This window comes from Solanum dulcamara, chromosome 10 (genome assembly GCF_947179165.1).
Source record: "Solanum dulcamara chromosome 10, daSolDulc1.2, whole genome shotgun sequence".
Taxonomy (NCBI): domain Eukaryota; kingdom Viridiplantae; phylum Streptophyta; class Magnoliopsida; order Solanales; family Solanaceae; genus Solanum; species Solanum dulcamara.
The window spans coordinates 69,692,413-69,710,328 of NC_077246.1; the positions used below are offsets into that span (position 1 = coordinate 69,692,413).

The 17,916-nt window shown below is 35.3% G+C and overlaps 1 protein-coding gene across 2 annotated transcripts; it reads left to right on the forward strand.

Annotated features, from left to right (window-relative positions):
- Positions 1-1,895: 1,895 nt before the first annotated feature.
- Positions 1,896-15,643, forward strand: LOC129870779 (mediator of RNA polymerase II transcription subunit 15a-like). Of its 2 annotated transcripts, none has more exons than XM_055945642.1 (11): positions 1,896-2,176; positions 2,973-3,084; positions 6,472-6,592; positions 7,189-8,556; positions 9,110-9,180; positions 10,612-10,686; positions 11,711-13,030; positions 13,120-13,455; positions 14,424-14,624; positions 14,768-14,856; positions 15,183-15,643. In XM_055945642.1, the coding sequence occupies exons 1-11, from the start codon at positions 2,037-2,039 to the stop codon at positions 15,388-15,390; spliced, it is 4,041 nt and encodes a 1,346-aa protein (XP_055801617.1). In that variant the 5' UTR covers positions 1,896-2,036; the 3' UTR covers positions 15,391-15,643. The 2 variants fall into 2 exon arrangements, with proteins under 2 accessions (XP_055801617.1, XP_055801618.1); XM_055945643.1 differs by having other exon boundaries at positions 9,119-9,180.
- Positions 15,644-17,916: the final 2,273 nt, after the last annotated feature.

Here is a 17,916-nt window from a genome sequence, read left to right on the forward strand (position 1 = left end):
TGCCGTGATTTACTGTTATTATTTCATCGTACAAATAAAGAAATAATTAATATATAATATTTAATTGATTTTAAAGGCCTAAATATTAGGAAAATACTTAAAGTACTTTAAATATTTTAAAAAATGATGAAAAGATAGTTTTGTCTAAAGCGAAGTTTTTTTAATGAATGGGCAAAATATTTGATTCAATAATACAATCTAAATAGTAAGGTACATGAAAAATGAATTACATTGTATATGAGCATAATAAACAACAACAACATACCAGTGAAATCCCACAAGTGGGATCTGAGGAGATGTGATGTACGCAGACCTTACCATTATCTCATGAAAATAGAGAGGTTGTTTTCGAAAGACCCTCGTCTCAAAAGTCATAGTACCAAGAAAAAGATAAAAACACAATAATAATAATACAACACAATTATTTTATAAATTAACAATAACGTAAGAGATAAAGTGACATTTATTTTCGTATTCGATTATAATTGTGTAAACATAACAAACAATTGCTTCTACTCACGTCAATTAGGATCCAACATTATTTGGAAACTTAGGATTCGTATTTTAGGTAGTATATTTTTCCTCTGAATTAACTTAAATTACATTCACCAAAACATTAATTATTCTTATTATATATTTTATTTCAGAAGTCCCTTTCTAATTCTTTTTTTTATATATTTTATTTTAGAATTTTTTTTTTAATGCTTCTTTTCATATATTTTAGTAGTCTTCATTGATTCTCCTAATATCTATTACCATATATTTTAGAACTTTTTAATTTTTTTATTCGACATATATTTTAGGAGCCAATATTTTGAAGATAAATTAAATAACAAAATATATTATAAAAATAGTAAAAGACGATTTTGTCTAAAGCGATTTTTTTAATAAAGGACAAAAGTTCAAACAACATTTTCTAAGGACCTTCATGCTTTTAATATAGTATAGATATAGATAAATACTTGCAAAAATAATAATCTAAACAGTGTCCTCTCGAGTATCCAATCATTTTTTTGTTTTCGAGTGTTCTTAGTTTATTATAAAGCACTAAAAATTGTTGATTTTCTTTTTTTGTATGACTACTAAAATAAAATGTTAGATAATTTTCACCTCATGAACATTGAAACTACATACAATTGATCCCGAAAAAAATAATCACATTAGTAAAATAAAAAAGGATATTTTGTCAAAATCTCATATATAACTTTACAAATATTAATATTTATTTATTGGTGTTTCAACACTTTTATCTTTTCTATGGAATACAAGTGCTCCTATTCATCCTAAAAATGGATGATATACCTTGATTATATAACAAAATAATTTATCCGTGCTAACAAAGTATGTCATCAAAACTAATATTTAAGTTTAACACTTTAATTTTTGCTATAAATTGGAACGAAACAAAGAATATTATTGAACAAATCAACCAAAATCGAAACCATTTTGATCAAAAAAATTCAATTAAACAGTTATATTGAATATATCATATTACTTATTTTAACCAACATATATAATTCCCCTATTAGCTCTTCTAGCTAGACATCTTCGATTCTTAGATCAACTTAATCAACCACAAAAATTTGCTCGTTAATAATTATGACAAAATTTAATTTAATATCATATATTAAATCATTTATTTTATCAAAAAAAATAAATTTAATTATCTCGTAATTTTATAGTACTATTCAAGAAAAAGTTTATTGTATCTATCTCAACTCAAATTATTAAAAAAATTATTTTAAAACTTTTAATATACTATACGAAGCACGAATAAATACACTATATCAGATATAAATTTTCTTAAAATAGGTAATAATATAATCAAATGGCCTATTTTGATTCAATGGCGGCTGGACACATCAGATACTGCGACTATATATATTATATGAGTGAATAATATTGCGACTTTGGGAGTTTGGGTTTCTGTATTTAATTCTGATTTTTTATTGAAATTTCGGATTTTTTTTTCTTTGATTAAAGCGAGAAATTGTGATTTTGGATTGTAAATTAAGGAATTTTGGTCAAAAATTGAGATGGATGGGACTAATTGGAGGGCAGCTCAGGGTCAGGGAGGTGGTGGTGAAGGTGGCGGAGCGGCTGCCGGAGCTATGGATTCCGGTGATTGGCGGACTCAACTTTTGTCCGATTCGCGTCAAAGGATTGTCAACAAGATGTAATATTTTTTACTTTTTTAATTTGTTAGAGATTTTGGATTTGGAATCGAATTTTGAATTTTAGGTTTTTTTTTGTGTTTTATCAGTTTTCTGAAGAAACCCCATTTAGTTAGAAGTATTGATTAATCAATCTGATACATGTTTTTTCAGTTTCTTTCTGTTTTGTGGAAACTCATTTTTTTTCAGTTGTATTTTGGGGGATTTTTATTACTGGTACTGGGTGAGTTGATTGTAAGTTTATGCCCTAGATATTTCCAATTTTGATAATCGGTCAAGGGTGTAACATATACATACACTCTGGCCTCACTCGTGGGATTACACTAGTACGTTGTTGTTATTGGGTGTGGGGGAGGTGTCGTTGTGGTCATCAGTCAAGGAACTAGTTCAAGTGGGAAGAACTGGTTTCACTCACTGTGCTTTATATTCTGTTTTAGATATGTCGATATGGAAGGTGGTTGTTTGAGATAATTGGATTATAACTACTTATCTTTGTTTAGAGGAAACAAGGTTTAGTCTTTTGTAGCAAGGCGTAATGTCGAATTATTTTAATATATTTGAGAAGCATTTATCTAGATTGTGCTCTTATCAAGACTTTGTATTAGATATATCAAAAGGACAGAATGTTGCTGGAGCTAATTGGATTATAACTATTGATATTTGTTTAGAGGAAATAAGATTTAGTCTTTTGTAGCAGGATGTGATGTTGAATTATTTTTATTATATTTGAGAAGTATCTATCTAGAATGTGCTCTTATCTAGAGTTTATGTTGATCTTTTGTTCATATGGTTGTATAGAATGGAGACCTTAAAGAGGCATCTTCCTGTCTCGGGGCAAGAAGGAGTACAGGAGCTTAAGAAAATTGCTGTGAGGTTTGAAGAAAAGATCTATTCTGCTGCTACAAGTCAGGTATGTAGTCTAAACTTGTTTCTATTTGTTCGAATTGTAAAGAAAAGATCCAATGTGGGACTCTTGATGCAATTTGTTCTCTAAGACCATATAAGGAAACCACTCATCCCTTTTTCATCCGATGTGTGGGACTCTTGATGCAATTTGTTCTCCAAGACCATATAAGGAAACCATCCCTCCCCTTTTCAACCGATGTGGGACTCTTGATGCAATTTGTTCTCCACTTCATTGATGTATTTCCTGCTTGTATAAACTTGCATTTGTCTTTCCAATCATCTAGACACGTTGTATTAGGGATGGCAACTGGAGCGGTACGGTGCGGTTTCAGGGCAAACCCGCATAAACCTGCAAAGGTTTCGACCCCTCCACCCGTATCATTATGTTTATGTAGAATTTCGCACTTTGAAACGAACACATATCACTATTTTAGCATTTTTACTAAGACATTACTGTCATTAAAAATAAATAAATTGGATACACTTATATTTGCTCTCATCAATGTTCTTATAATAGGGAAATGGAAGAGCGAGATACTATATGTCAGTTCATCTTAAGCATGAGATCAGTAAATTTTATTAATTGATAATATATTTATGTAAAATTACCCATCACAGTGATGATAAGAACATAAAAAAAAGGGTTAACTCTGCATATTGACATGTTTTTCTCATATGTAATTTTTTTTTTAATAAAGGTAAAGTTGTATTCCTCAGCAATTAAGGTTATCCTGGAAACCACCAAAAAGATTTACATGAGTGACCCAAAAAAAAACCAACTCAAAAAAGCTGCTACTAAACTTATAAAGAAGAAAAAAAGTTTAAAATCTGTCCAGCATCCTCTATACCCTCCTCTTTACACCTAAAAAAGAAAGTCTTCATACAATGCCATTTAATCTTTTGCACTGATTCTGCAATATTTTGAAGACATCTCTTGTTTCTTTCTCTCCAAATAGTCCACCATATAAAAGAGGGTATCATGTTCCACCATTTCTTCTGGCTCTTACTCCCCCCTCTCCTCACCCAGCAACTGAGAAGGTCATTAGTGTGTTCTGGCATTGTCCAGTTTGTGTGTGTTCTGCTTAGAAAAATGGTCCATAGTTGAGCAGTGACTTTGCAATGGAGGAATAAATGGCTATTAGTCTCATATGTCTCATTACACAGTGAACAACAAGAAACTATTTGAAAGCCTCTTCTTTGTAGTTTCTCATGAGTTAGGCATGCCCTTCTAGCCACTAGCCATGTAAAGCACCTTGCTTTAGTTGGCACTTTATTGTTCCGTACCTTACTCCATGGTCCAGAGATTTCCCCTGGAAGTTCCTTCACTTTCCTATTGTACAATCTGCTGACTGACAACATACCATCCTGATTGTGTTTCCAAATCATAACATCTGCTTCCAGATTTGTGCCCTTGAAATCATCTAGTGTTTGTAGCATCTCGGCTACTCTCCCTATCTCCCAGTCATTTAGTAACCTTCTGAATCTTAAATTCCATCCATGTTCAGACCATCCCTCATTTACCATGGCATCTGGAGAAGAGCTGAGAATATATATATCTGGATAGGAGGACATCAAGGAGTCTTGACCAATCCAGTGGTCTTTCCAGGAAAGAACCCTGGTCCCATTCTCCACTTTGTATCTAATGTTGTGCTGTAGTTGGCTCCATAAATTTCTGATAGTTCTCCACACAGAGACACCATACGTGTTATTCACCATATTGGAGCACCATGGGCTGTTCTGCCCGTACTTGTTACTGATAACTTCCTTCCAAAGTGCTTGATCCTCTCTTCCAAACCTCCACAACCATTTTGCCAACAAACACTTGTTTTGTAGCCCCATGTTTCTGATCCCTAACCCCCCTGATCTTCTACTAAGCAAAGTGGTTTGCCGTTTCACAAGATGTATTCTTTTACCTTCCTTGATTCCTGACAAAAGGAAGTCCCTCCTTAATTTATCAAGTCTTTCTTCCACTTTGGCCGGCATAGGGAATAGGGACATAACATAAGTAGGTAAGGAGTCTAGTACAGAGTTTATCAAAATGGTTCTCCCACCCAAGGATAGATATTGAGATTTCCAGTTTGCCAGTTTCTTCTCAGTTTTTTTTTTTGATAACCGAGAAATCCGTCTGTGGCCCGCCCTTTGGACTAACCGTAGCCTTCTAAACTCGGTGGATAATAGGTCCACCCCTCTACCCTTCTCCACTTAAATACCAGGCTTCGCTTTGCATGGTGTGGGGCTTGAACCTGTGACCTAATCCACAAATCCTCCACCCTTTGCCACTTGAGCTAGGCCCTGGGGGCTCTTATCAGTTTTTTTAATTATACCATCCCTTATCAATAGCTCTTTATGGTTATTTCCAAGTGGCATACCTAGGTAAACAGTTGGGAGTTTTTCAATTCTGCACCCCAAAGTGTTTGCCAAGGCCTGGATCTGTGTAACCTCTTTGATAGGATATATACGACTCTTCCTCCAATAGACTGCCAAGCCTGAGACAGCCTCAAAGACTACCAGTATCATTCTGACAATTCTAATTTGCTCCTCCTTAGCTTCACAAAATATGACAGTGTCATCAGCATAAAGCAAATGACAAATCAGCATATCCACCCCTGAGATACTTCCAACTTTGAATCCTTGCAGCCATGAGTTTTGAGTAGCCACCCTCATCATACTGTCGAATCCTTCCATGGCTAATATGAAAAGGAAAGGGGACAGAGGGTCTCCTTGTCTGAGACCTCTTTCTAAGGGGAAAAAACTAGTAGGTTCTCCATTTATCAGAATGGAGAACCTAACAGTTTATATACAAACCTCAATTCATCTCAACCACCTCTCACTATATATTTGTCAACACAAAATGGATATAGTCAAGTTATATGGAATTAAATTAAATAATTTCATATTTGAGTAACCGACAGAGATTCACAAAATCTACTTTTTACACTAATTTTTGGAACTGACCACTACATAAAAATAATTTAGATCTAATTTTAATGTCTGCATGCCTAAGTAACCTCCACGAGGTAGGTTTAAGGTCTGCGTATACTCTATCCTTCCCAGTTGGTAAGGTCTGCGTACACTCTAACCCTCTCCATACCCCACCTAGTGGGATTTCACTGGGTATGTTGTTGTTGTTCTTGTTTAAACCACTAGTGGGATTTCACTGGGTATGTTGTTGTTCTTGTTTAAACCGCTCCTTTGAGATGCTTTACTTCATCCGAGGGCCAGACCCACTTGTGGGGTTACACTGGATATGTTGTTGTTTAAACCTGCTGCATAGTTCTGCAACCCCCCCACCCCCGCACTGCATCAGTTTTGTTAAAAAATATTTGAACCTGGACCGCATTTATCAACCCTATGTTTATGTATTTTAACTTATATTTATCTAATATTGCAGCAAGATTATCTTCGGAAGATATCTTTAAAGATGCTGACCATGGAGACAAAATCTCAAAATCCTATGACCAATTCTATTCAGCCAAATCCTGCAAGTAGTGGTCAGAATGTCCTTGGTCCAGGTGAACAATGAAATTTCATGTGCTGTATTTCAAATAGGCAAATCTTGTCTGACAGGACGTTTTGTATAAACCTGATTACTTCTTTCTGCTGTTGAAAAGTTTGATCTTTGTAGCTACTAAGTGTACAGGAAATTTTAGATGCTTGAACCATTGTGCTAATCTTTGAGTGATCTATAATAATTTAGGTGACTACCCCTAATAAGTATTGTTTGTCCTCTAAGTCAGAGTCCTACCCTTGCTCTTTCTCTACATTCTGACTATTACTTTCTTATTAGCTATCCAAAATAAGAGACAGAAGAAAAGCTTATCATTTACAGTACTACATACTCTTGTTTATTTGTCTAATAAGTAACTTAGTCAAAGTTCTCTTTTGTATTTTCGAATCAGTTTTCACTAAGCAATGGCTTCTGTTTCTTGTAGCTTAAACTACAAAATACGAGTTTACTTTTGCTGCTTGTTTGTATTTTCTTCTAATGTTATTATGTTTGTTAGTTATTTGAAAGCATCTTGATTGTTTGTATTTTCTTCTAATGTTATTATGTTCGTTAGTTATTTGAAAGCAGCTTGACTGGTTTCTTTTTGATTCATTTCTGTAGGATCCCACAGCATGCAATCCCAACTTAACAGCCAAGCACAGCAACTTCCTGTACCTATGGTGGCCAATCAAACTCAAACACGACAACCACTGTTGCAGCAAAACATTCAGAACAACATGGCATCAACTGGGCTGCAAAATTCTGCTAGCTTGGCTCCCGCACTTCCTCCTGTGAGTAATTTGACGCAGGGTACCATGCCAAATGTCGTGGGCCAGAATTCTAATTTGCAAACCATGCAAAACATGCCAAATGTTGGTCAAAACTCAGTAGGAAATGCCATTGGGCAAGGCATGCCTTCTAATATGGTTGCTAATTCTCAGAGGCAGATGCAGGGAAGACAACAACAGGTTGTTTCTCAACAGCAACAGCAGCAGTCTCAGACAACACAGCAATATCTTTACCAGCAGCAACTGCATCATCATCAAATGATGAAGCAGAAATTTCAGCAGGGAAGCACGTCACAGTCCTTGATGCAATCTCACATGCAGCAGCAACAGCCGCAGGAGCAGCAGCAACAACAACCACAGCAGCAACAAAACCTTCTACAACCTACTCAGACACAACCTTCTCAGCAAGCTATGATGCAACCTTCTTCAATACAATCAACATCTTTGTCCAACCTTCAGCAGAATCAACAGTCAACTCAATCTGTACTTCACCAACGGCAACAATCAGTTATGAGACAGCAGCAGGCTCCCATGGTTCATCAACAGCAATCATCAATGCTACAGCAACCAATTTTACCAGCTCAACAGCACCAACAACAGCAGCAGCAGCAGCAGCAGCAGCTGATTGCACAACAGACAAATGTTTCAAATCTCCAGCAGAACCAATTGATGGGTCAACCGAACACAATGTCTGATGTGCAGCAGAGGCTAGCGGGCCAACAGAACAACTATAACAGTCTGCAGCAGCAGCAGCAGTTACTTAATCAGCAAAACAACTTTCAAAATATGCATCAGCAGCAGTTGGGCTCTCAAAGTAATATTGCTGGGGTCCAGCAGCAACAGCTGTCTGGAAGTCAACAACCCGGTAACTCTGGCTTGACGTCTAATCAGCACCCTATCCATATGATGCAACAACCAAAAATTCCTGTACAACAAAAAATGCTACAGAGTACTACAACCTTGTTACCAAGTCAAGGTCAACAATCACAGTCTCAGCCAGCACAACAGCAAATGATGTCTCAGAATCAATCACAACCAGGACAGTTACAGCCACCGGGTTTGCAGCAACAGACGAATCAATTGCAAAGGGAGATGCAACAGAGGCTTCAACCATCAGCCCCCTTGCTTCAACTGCAGAATGTAATGGAACAGCAGAAGCAGCTATATCAATCACAAAGAGCCGCACCAGAAGCCTCATCAAGTATGTTTTTTTCTTAATCAAAGCTTTCAATTAGGTCTCATAAATCATTCTTTAGCAGTTTTTCATTCATAGGTATTTCCACCTTTCATGCCTTATGTGTGTGAAGGTATCTACACTATTTTAACCACTGGTTTACATTTTTTCTAAATGTAAAAATGACTAGTCTTTGAGTGGTGGCATGTCACCAAGTGATCTTGCTGTTTTGATCAGCTTAACCAAACTGTGATGGAAACTCAGAATGTGTGAGATCCGAAAGATGCATTTGATTTTCAATTAGATGGAATCTTAGTATATTTTTAAATTTATTGAGTATTGGTATACTACCAAATACCCAATCATCTTGGTCTAAAGTGAGAAACTTAACTTTTTTTCACAAGGACATTTGGATGACAACAAAAGTGTTATGAATATAGTTTCTCAAAAAAAAAGTACGAATATTAACTGAAATATCCAACACCTTCCATATCCCTAAACTTGCCTGAAATTTTAATGCTCTAAGGAGTCAAGTCCTTCAATATTTTTGTGCTATCCTTAACTTTTGGTTTATTTGTAGCATCTTTAGATTCTACAGCTCAGACAGGAAATGCAAATGCAGCTGATTGGCAGGAGGAGGTTTACAAAAAGGTATTATTTTTTTCAATGGTATTTCTATCTGCACAGGATGTTAAAAACTGAGGAAGTTACTGATGAATTACTGGAAATTGTTGTTTTTGAAATTGACAAGTGAACTCTATTTTGATAAATTGACTGGTTGCAACAATATAAGAAGTAGCTTAATGCTGTGAAATATTTGCTGTGATTGATGGATTAATAGAGGAGTTTTTACCAAAATAAGCATTCGGCAAATTCATGGTCATACCCATTCCCGCAAGGCACTTTTACAGTGTTCCAATTTGTAGAAGAAGTATGAAATGAAGCATATTACAGATAACTTGTAAGAAATTGATTTATTCTCAATTGAGAAGTGAAGTACTACAACAACTACTACTATTCCTCAATGTCAATCAAGTTAGGGTCTGTTATATGAATTCTTGTTGTCTACGTCGCTTCATTTGAGCCCTTCTCAATTTAATATTATAGCACTAGAAATTCCTTAACACTTTCTACTGGCATAATTGAGAAGCGAAGTAGATTTGATAAATTGATTGGTTACAATTGTTTTTGATGAAGTGATTATAAACAGTTGAATGTTATTATGTATTATCTAAATTCACGAGGTAATATGTTTGTAAGTTCGGGTCAGGGTCCTCACAATATGTCCCTAATTTGCTTTATTCCATGGAAACTAAAAAAATGATTACTATTTTGAAGGGTAAACCAATTCATGCATGAAGTATAAACTTGAATATATGGCTATTAGAAAATATTGTTCTTTGTGAAAAGACGCATTCATCTGAATTAGTTGGTATACTTTTTTTGTTTTTGTTTTTTGGGATAACACTGAGAAATTCATTGTTTCCTGCTTCGAAATGCGGATGATAATGGGTCTGCCCTCTAGCCTTTTCTACTTAAATACCCGACTTGGTTTACTAGCTAAGAGTAAGTTGGAATGTTTTGAGTTCGCCAAGAATAACCATATAACATCAACATGCCTTTTTACTTCACTGTTTACCCTTGTTTTGCTTCCATTTATAATACAGGTGTAAAGTGAAAAAAAGAATATGATGATTCCACACTAAACCATATTATATCTCCCAAACAACTATAGAAAAGTATATTCTAATTCCTCCTGGTTGGGCTGGTCTATTATCACATCTTGGAACTAGACCCTTACTGTGAGCACTGAGCAGAAATGTGTATCAAGAAGCTAAAGGAAGCAAAGCTCAGTTGTTTATTTTTTCATTCACATGTTGAATCATGCAAAATGGATTCTTTAATGAGCTTTAGTCTTCCTCTTCCACTTCCCTTTTAACCTTTTTATCTGGAAGGTTCTTTCATGAAGATTCTCTAGTTTGTTCTCTACTGCATTATACAGTTGATCTAATTATTACCTATCCACATGGGAATGCAGTTTTGACATTTGCACAATTGAGCTGATGCAAATTTTTAATGCAGATAAAGTCTATGAAGGAGTCATATTTAGCAGAGCTCAATGATCTATACCATAAAATTACTTCTAAAGTGCAACAGGTATGTCATCAACATTTTAATACATTATTATCATTTCTGGAGCAATTCTACCAGCTGTATGGTGTAGCGTGCTGGATACTAGATTTTGACATAACTTGAGATGTTAATAGTTTTCAGAAATCATTCTTCTTATGGGAACAGTACTTGCGATCATATATTTCTCCCTTACTTATCCTAAACCATTGCAGGCATTGCCCTCTAATTGCTTCGTCATAGTTCCAAATTATGGTTTGACTCCCTTGAAAATTTTGTCAATTGACACACCATCATTTGCATATAGCATGCACCAAGGTGTACTGCATTTGTATTATATTGGTGTGGTCATCCATAACTAGGTAAACAAATACTGGTATCAGATTGATTTTATAAACCTATTGTTATTGGAAACTCCTCGTATCTCTTTGCATGTTTCTCACACCTATTATAGCTCCTTCTTACATATACTCTTTGGCATTTCTTGTTGATACAGACTCCTTGATTTGCCCATAGGTAATCCTAGAATATTATCTAACTGAGAACTGATGCAGAAAGCTCAAAATTCTAAATTCTCATTTTTGCATCTTTGGTTCCTTTCCTTCCATCTCGAGAAACAGTTGTATCATACTGGGAATACATTGTAGTGCGGTTAATTCCTTTTCATTTGCATCTGCATCATTTGTCTGTGTTGAAGCATTGTGTTTGATTGTGAGGTAGAGGTGGAGGACACCTTAAAATGAGTTATTTACACATATCTAGGTGGACACTGTTATGTAGATGCCATTTTTATGCTCCCTTCGGGTAAGGGTTCAAGGCCTCCCTAATTCTTCGGGCAAGGGCTTGATTTATCTAAATTTAAAGAGCACTGAAGTCAACATTCTGTTGAATTGGGCACCTCGCTACTATGTTGTTTGTCTCTTTATGTTCTTTTTCAGTGTTACTCCCTTTTTCTTTGCTGTGGGAGGTACTTGAAGCATGATTTTTGAAAGTTTGCAAAGGGCAAGAAACAGGACTGTGACTAAACTGATTTTTTTTTCCTGATTTTAAGCATGATTCTCTTCCTCAACGTCCTCAAAATGAGCAAATTGAAAAGCTAAAGGTGTTCAAGATAACGCTGGAACGCATTGTGCTTTTCTTGCGGCTTAACAAGCAGGATATTCAACCTTCTCACAAGGAGAAACTGGTTTCGGTTGAGAAGCACATAAGTTTCTTTCTTAGTTCCAATAGGCCGCGCAGCAAGCCGTCTTCTTCTCCACTGCAGGGGCAACTTCCTCAGTCTTCCATGCAGCTTCAGCAACCACAATCTCTTGATGGTCAAACTAATCCATCGATGCAACCTGTACAGGGTTCCATGGCAGCAATGCCGCAGAATAATCTCACCAATTTGCAACATAATTCCTTGTCTGGAGTACCGACAATTTCCAACTCTCAGCAACACATGATAAATACAGTACAACCTGGTTCCAGTGTGGATTTGGGACAGGGTAATTCATTGAACTCATTGCAGCATGTGGCTACTGGCTCTTTACAACAGAATCCTGTAAACAGTCCTCAACAAGTTAACATAAGCTCATTAAGCTCACAAAGTGGAACAAACCCCTTACAGGCAAACCTCGGTTCCCTACAGCAAAATTCAAACGCCCTGCAACAGTCAATTCCTAAGCAGCACGAGCAGCAAATGTTGCAGAACCAGCAATTAAGACAGCAGTACCACCATCGGCAGATGCAGCAGCAACTTTTTCAAAGACAGCAGTTAATGCAACAGCAGCAAGCGAAGCAACAGCAGACCACGCTATTGCCAACCCACCAGATGACACAGCTTCAACAGATGACTGATGCTAATGACCTAAAGATAAGGCAGCAAATGGGAATGAAAACAGGAGTTTTACAGCAACAACAGGCAGTTGGCCAACGTGTTGGATCTCATCATCCCCAATTGAAGTCAGGAATATCTTCACCTCAACTCCATCAAGCACTATCTCCTCAGGTTACCCAACATCCTTCTCCACAAATTGACCAACAAAATATGTTGGCATCTCTTACCAAAGCTGGGACTCCCCTCCAGTCCGCAAGCTCACCATTTGTTGTCCCATCTCCTTCAACTCCCTTGGCTCCATCTCCAATGCCGGGGGATTCTGAAAAAGTTTGTGCTGGCCTTGGATCACATACCACAGCTGGAAATATAATGCATCAGCAAGCTACTGGTGCTTCTGCACCTGCCCAATCCCTTGCAATTGGTACACCTGGGATATCAGCCTCACCTTTGCTTGCTGAGTTTACTCCTTTAGAAGGTACACATGCCAATATCTCAGCTGCTGTTCCTGGCAAGTCAAGTGTTGAACAACCATTGGAACGCTTGATGAAAGTGGTTTGTATTACACCATTCTACTTAATTTATATCTTCAGTAATCGCAATAAATCTGTCTTCATTTGATTTGACATATTTATTATGTTCAGGTTAAAAACATGTCTGACAAAGCATTGAATTTGTCAGTTAGTGACATCAGTTCAGTTGTCAGTATGACTGATAGAATAGCAGGATCTGCTCCAGGAAATGGATCAAGAGCAGCTGTTGGCGAAGATTTGGTTGCTATGACAAAATGTCATCTCCAAGCGAGAAATTACTTTATGCAGGATGGACCTACAGGAACAAAGAAAATGAAGCGATATACAACTTCCAACGCTGTTTCATCAAGCAGCAGTTTAAATGATGGTTTATGGCAGTTGGATTGTTCTGAAGCACCTGAGTTAGAGTCAACAGCAACATCCATTGCCAAAAGACCTAAACTAGAGGTAATCTTCTGCTGCCTGCTTACAGGAAAAAAGTACAAAATTGCACATCCAAACATAAGAGCTCCGTGGTAGACTAAATTGGTTCTTAAAAGAAAAAGGAGGTCCATTCAGGTGCACGTTAGAATTTGAAAAAGTGAAAACCGATCTTTTGCCATGACCAGTAGAGAGAGAGAAAGAATGACCAAATGCAATACGGTGGAATATGTCCTGAAGTTTCAGCTTGCATGCAAACTGAAACTCAACTCAAGGTGGTTTTTAACTATCATTCCGTGTGTCTGGTCTTTCATTTAATTTATTATGTTTCTGCAACTGGAACTTCAACCCCGAACTACCACTTTTTGGTCTGTTCTGAAAACTTTGATAGTTATGGTAGAATACTATATGGGGAAACCAAACATTACTTTATGTGAATAAGACATGAGTTTTACTTCTTTAGTACTTTTGCAGCTTGTGAGTATGTCCAAGTACAAGATGACTGTCTAGAATCAAATAAATGCAGTATATTGAATGCTGTATGCAATCTGAGACTTTCAGCTGGCCACTCAGCGTGACTAATATTTGAGTGTCTTTGGACCAGACTGTCATTTAGTGCCTTCTCCTTTAATATATGATAGTGTTCAATCTCTACCACAAACTGGAATGGTGAACCAACATTCTGGAATGGTGTTTTTATTCCGTGAAGCTTTGCATTTATGGGAAAATGAGTTAATTCTTGTTATTTTGTTTGTCACATGGTTGCATTTCATCCAATTTTTTTCATGATCAGACATCCAATGTTTGATGTAAGAATGTTTGATCACAAAAATGTTATCTTTTTCAGATGCTAATTTTTTCATGATAAGACATGCAATTCTACAACAGTGCATTCATATTGATGTGTTGATCTTTGACAAGGAAATTGCTTTACTGTCAAATTTTGGTTTCTCCAGCTTTACCTTGTAATAACAGTAATAAGTAATCTATTCTAGGTTAATCATGCATTGGTTGAAGAGATACAGAAAATCAATTGGCAACTTATCGATACTGTTGTAGAAATTAGTGACGAAGGTGTTGATCCAAGTGCTCTTGCTGCTGCAACAGAGGGTTGTGAAGGCACTACTGTTAAGTTTTCTTTCACTGCCGTTGCGTTGAGTCCAAACTTAAAGGCACTGTATGCTTCAGCACAGATGGTGAGATTTTGATCTTCATATACTGAACTTCTGTCATCAACTCCTAATCAAAAAAACAAAAAAAAAAATAAAAAAATTCAGTCATCAACTCTTTTACATTTTTTGTTTATTTGGTTGAATGATGGTCTTTTACTTCTGTGCAGTCTCCAATTCAGCCTTTGAGATTGCTCGTTCCAGTTAATTATCCAAACTGCTCTCCGATTTTGTTGGACAAATTTCCAGTTGAAGTCAGGTGAGTAAATTCTGTCAGTCTTCTTGATTTAGTTAGTACCGACAGAGAAAGGGAAGGACAAAATTGATAAGGTCAATTATAGCCCTTGTTATAATAATAGACCTGATTTTATGCCGTATTCGTTATACCTTTTTGATTTGTGAAAAAGGTCTTACGATTTGAATTCTCTAATGGTCAATCATAAAAGATTTTGTACATGTGCCTTTTGATCTGCGTTAAGATTGTCAACTAAGTTTTGAAGATCACCTTATGCAGTCTTATAGTCTCCACTTTTAACTCCTAAGTGAATCAGTTAAAAACTTGGTTTCGACTATTTTCTGCTGCAGTAAAGAGTATGAAGATCTATCCATGAAGGCCAAGTCAAGGTTTAGTGTCTCTCTGCGAAGTCTTTCACAGCCGCTGTCTTTAAAAGACATAGCCAGGACTTGGGATGTTTGTGCTCGTGCTGTAATTTCTGACTACGCACAGCAAAGTGGAGGAGGAACCTTCAGCTCAAAGTATGGTTCTTTGGAGAATTGTTCGACAGCAGCATGATCATAGACTTATGAGGTTTTCTTCATCTGGCTTCGGCCTTGCTCTCCTGCCGCTACCTCCTATTTACTGATGGTGGCCGCATATTCATCGGCTTCCTGAATTGAAAGCTGAGATTCATTTGTATATGCTGGTTGTTATTGGATAAGCTTTTGGTACACCCTTGAGTTGTTTGTACTCAAGTGTGTGGATTTTGCCTTTTGAGGTGTTGTCCTTTCAAAACTTAAATGACTATTTTGTGCTGAATATCTATGAACTTAGGGCTCATTTGGTACTAGGGATAACTAATGTCGGGATTAATTTTAGGATGAGCTTATCCCATGTTTGGTCGGGATAATGAAATTCGAGATAAATTGTTCTCTAACCAAACGTGCCCTTAGGGAAATTTTAAGGCCGTAATTAATATTGTTTTTGCAAAATAAGAGAGATAGAAAGAGAGAGTATCAAATGGTTTGATTAAACTTGTTTTGATTTGCAACTTATAAATGGGTGATGTACAAGAATGGACTTGCATACATATAGTAGAATTTCATGATCTAATATTGGAGAGAAATTAATATCTTAAATTATTAATGTAACAGAAGCAATAGAGTAAACAAGATGAAAGTCACTAGTTTAATTATCACTAATTATAGCTAAATCAGATAATCAATTACCTAAGGGTGATAAGACATGATATGACACAATTTCAGCCTACTGAAGATGTGGCCCTACACAGGAGGGTGTGAAGGGTACTTATCAGGGTAGAAGGTAGTGTAATATCATTTTGCTTATTAGGTTTCGTGTGTTGGCGATTGTACTAGTTATAGTTTTTTTAAAAAAATAAAATATAATTAATATAACCTAGTATATAGTTTATGGTGTTTCGATTATCACATGATTTTATTGTTGTTTTGGCTCCTCTCTGATAGACTTTTGCATTGTTTTCTTGTTATTTGTTATATTCTCTTCATTGCCTCCTTCGTCTTTATACCAAGATGTGTTGCACTTGAGCTGATGATCTTTCGAAAACAATTTCTCAATCTCTATGAGATAGTGATAAGGTCTGCGTACATTCTAACGTCCTCATATCTCACTTTATGGGATTTTAGTGGGTATGTTGTTGTTGTAAAATCAATCGTAATCAAGTCCTAAAATTTTCTTTTCGATACTTAGAAAAACTTTATGGGGATGATCACGTATGATTTGAAATTTATAAGTAGTGCATAAAAACTTTTTTTTTTTGCTTATTCTTCTCTATTTAAATATCAAGTTTTTATCTGCAATATTCAATCATTCACACTTACTTTTGCAATAATTATAATATATTGCCATTACAAGTTTTATTAAACTTTTTAATTAGTTTAAACTGATTATGATAAATAAAACTTGTAATATTAAAGAATAAGAGAAATACTAAAAGAAATATATATATTTTAAAAGAAAAAAAATTATATAACTATATTTTATTAATCACCAAAAAAAGTAAATTTACAAAACTTAGCTAAAGCTACCACAAGTAGTTCTAATACACATTTGTCCAAACAACATCAAAACAATAATTGCGAATGATAAGCACATCTCCTAGGAGAGGGTTTCTTCCATTCTCAATTATTGAACTAATTAACTAAACAACCAACAATCAGTCACAAAATCTATATAAGTTATGAATATAATTTCTCTGTCCTTAATTAGAGATTTCGAATTTAAATTCTGAAAATGAAAGAAATTATATCATGAACATCATCCCTCATAAATGGATCCTACCATACGCAAATTCAAATTCATCGAATTCTAATACGAAAATCAGACAACTGATAAGAGATCGGGGAAAAATTTAATCAGAATCAATACTAAAAATTTAGGGATCGTTTGTTTGGAAACAAGTTATTCCAGGATTAATTATCCTGGGATTAGATATCTTGGAATAAGTTATCCCATCATGTATATGAGATAATTTATCTCATCACATCAATAATATAAATGGTGGAATAAGTTATCCTAAATTTGACAACTAAACAATATAACAAAATTTTATTTTTAAATTATTTTTTATTTTATAACTATTTATTTTTATCTTTCACACCAAACAACCCGTCGTGGAATAAAACAAGCAACATTCTATGATGGAATTTTGAAAACTCAAAATAGTTACAGGACATTTTCTTGGGTAATCATTTTTTTAAAAGAATAATGACACGCAATTCGAAATTTAGTAGTGGATTATAAACTCATTTTCTTATCATTATTTAAATATCAAGTTTCTATTTGTGATAAAGGTTTCTGAACATTCCCTTTCTTAATCCAACAACTTTTCTTTAACTAACTTCTTTTATTAGAAACATCTTAATGCAAACAATTTAAAGCACAAAAAGAGATTTGACAGTTTGTCTTCTCCATTTTAATATTTTTGGTCATAAATTTAAGATCACAAAATAATATCAGATACAAATTATTTTTTGTAAATTCTATTTGTGAATTATATTTAATTTATTATTGTTGTTGTAATGACATACTCAATTTTTTTCATGTATTAATAGAAAGCTATAA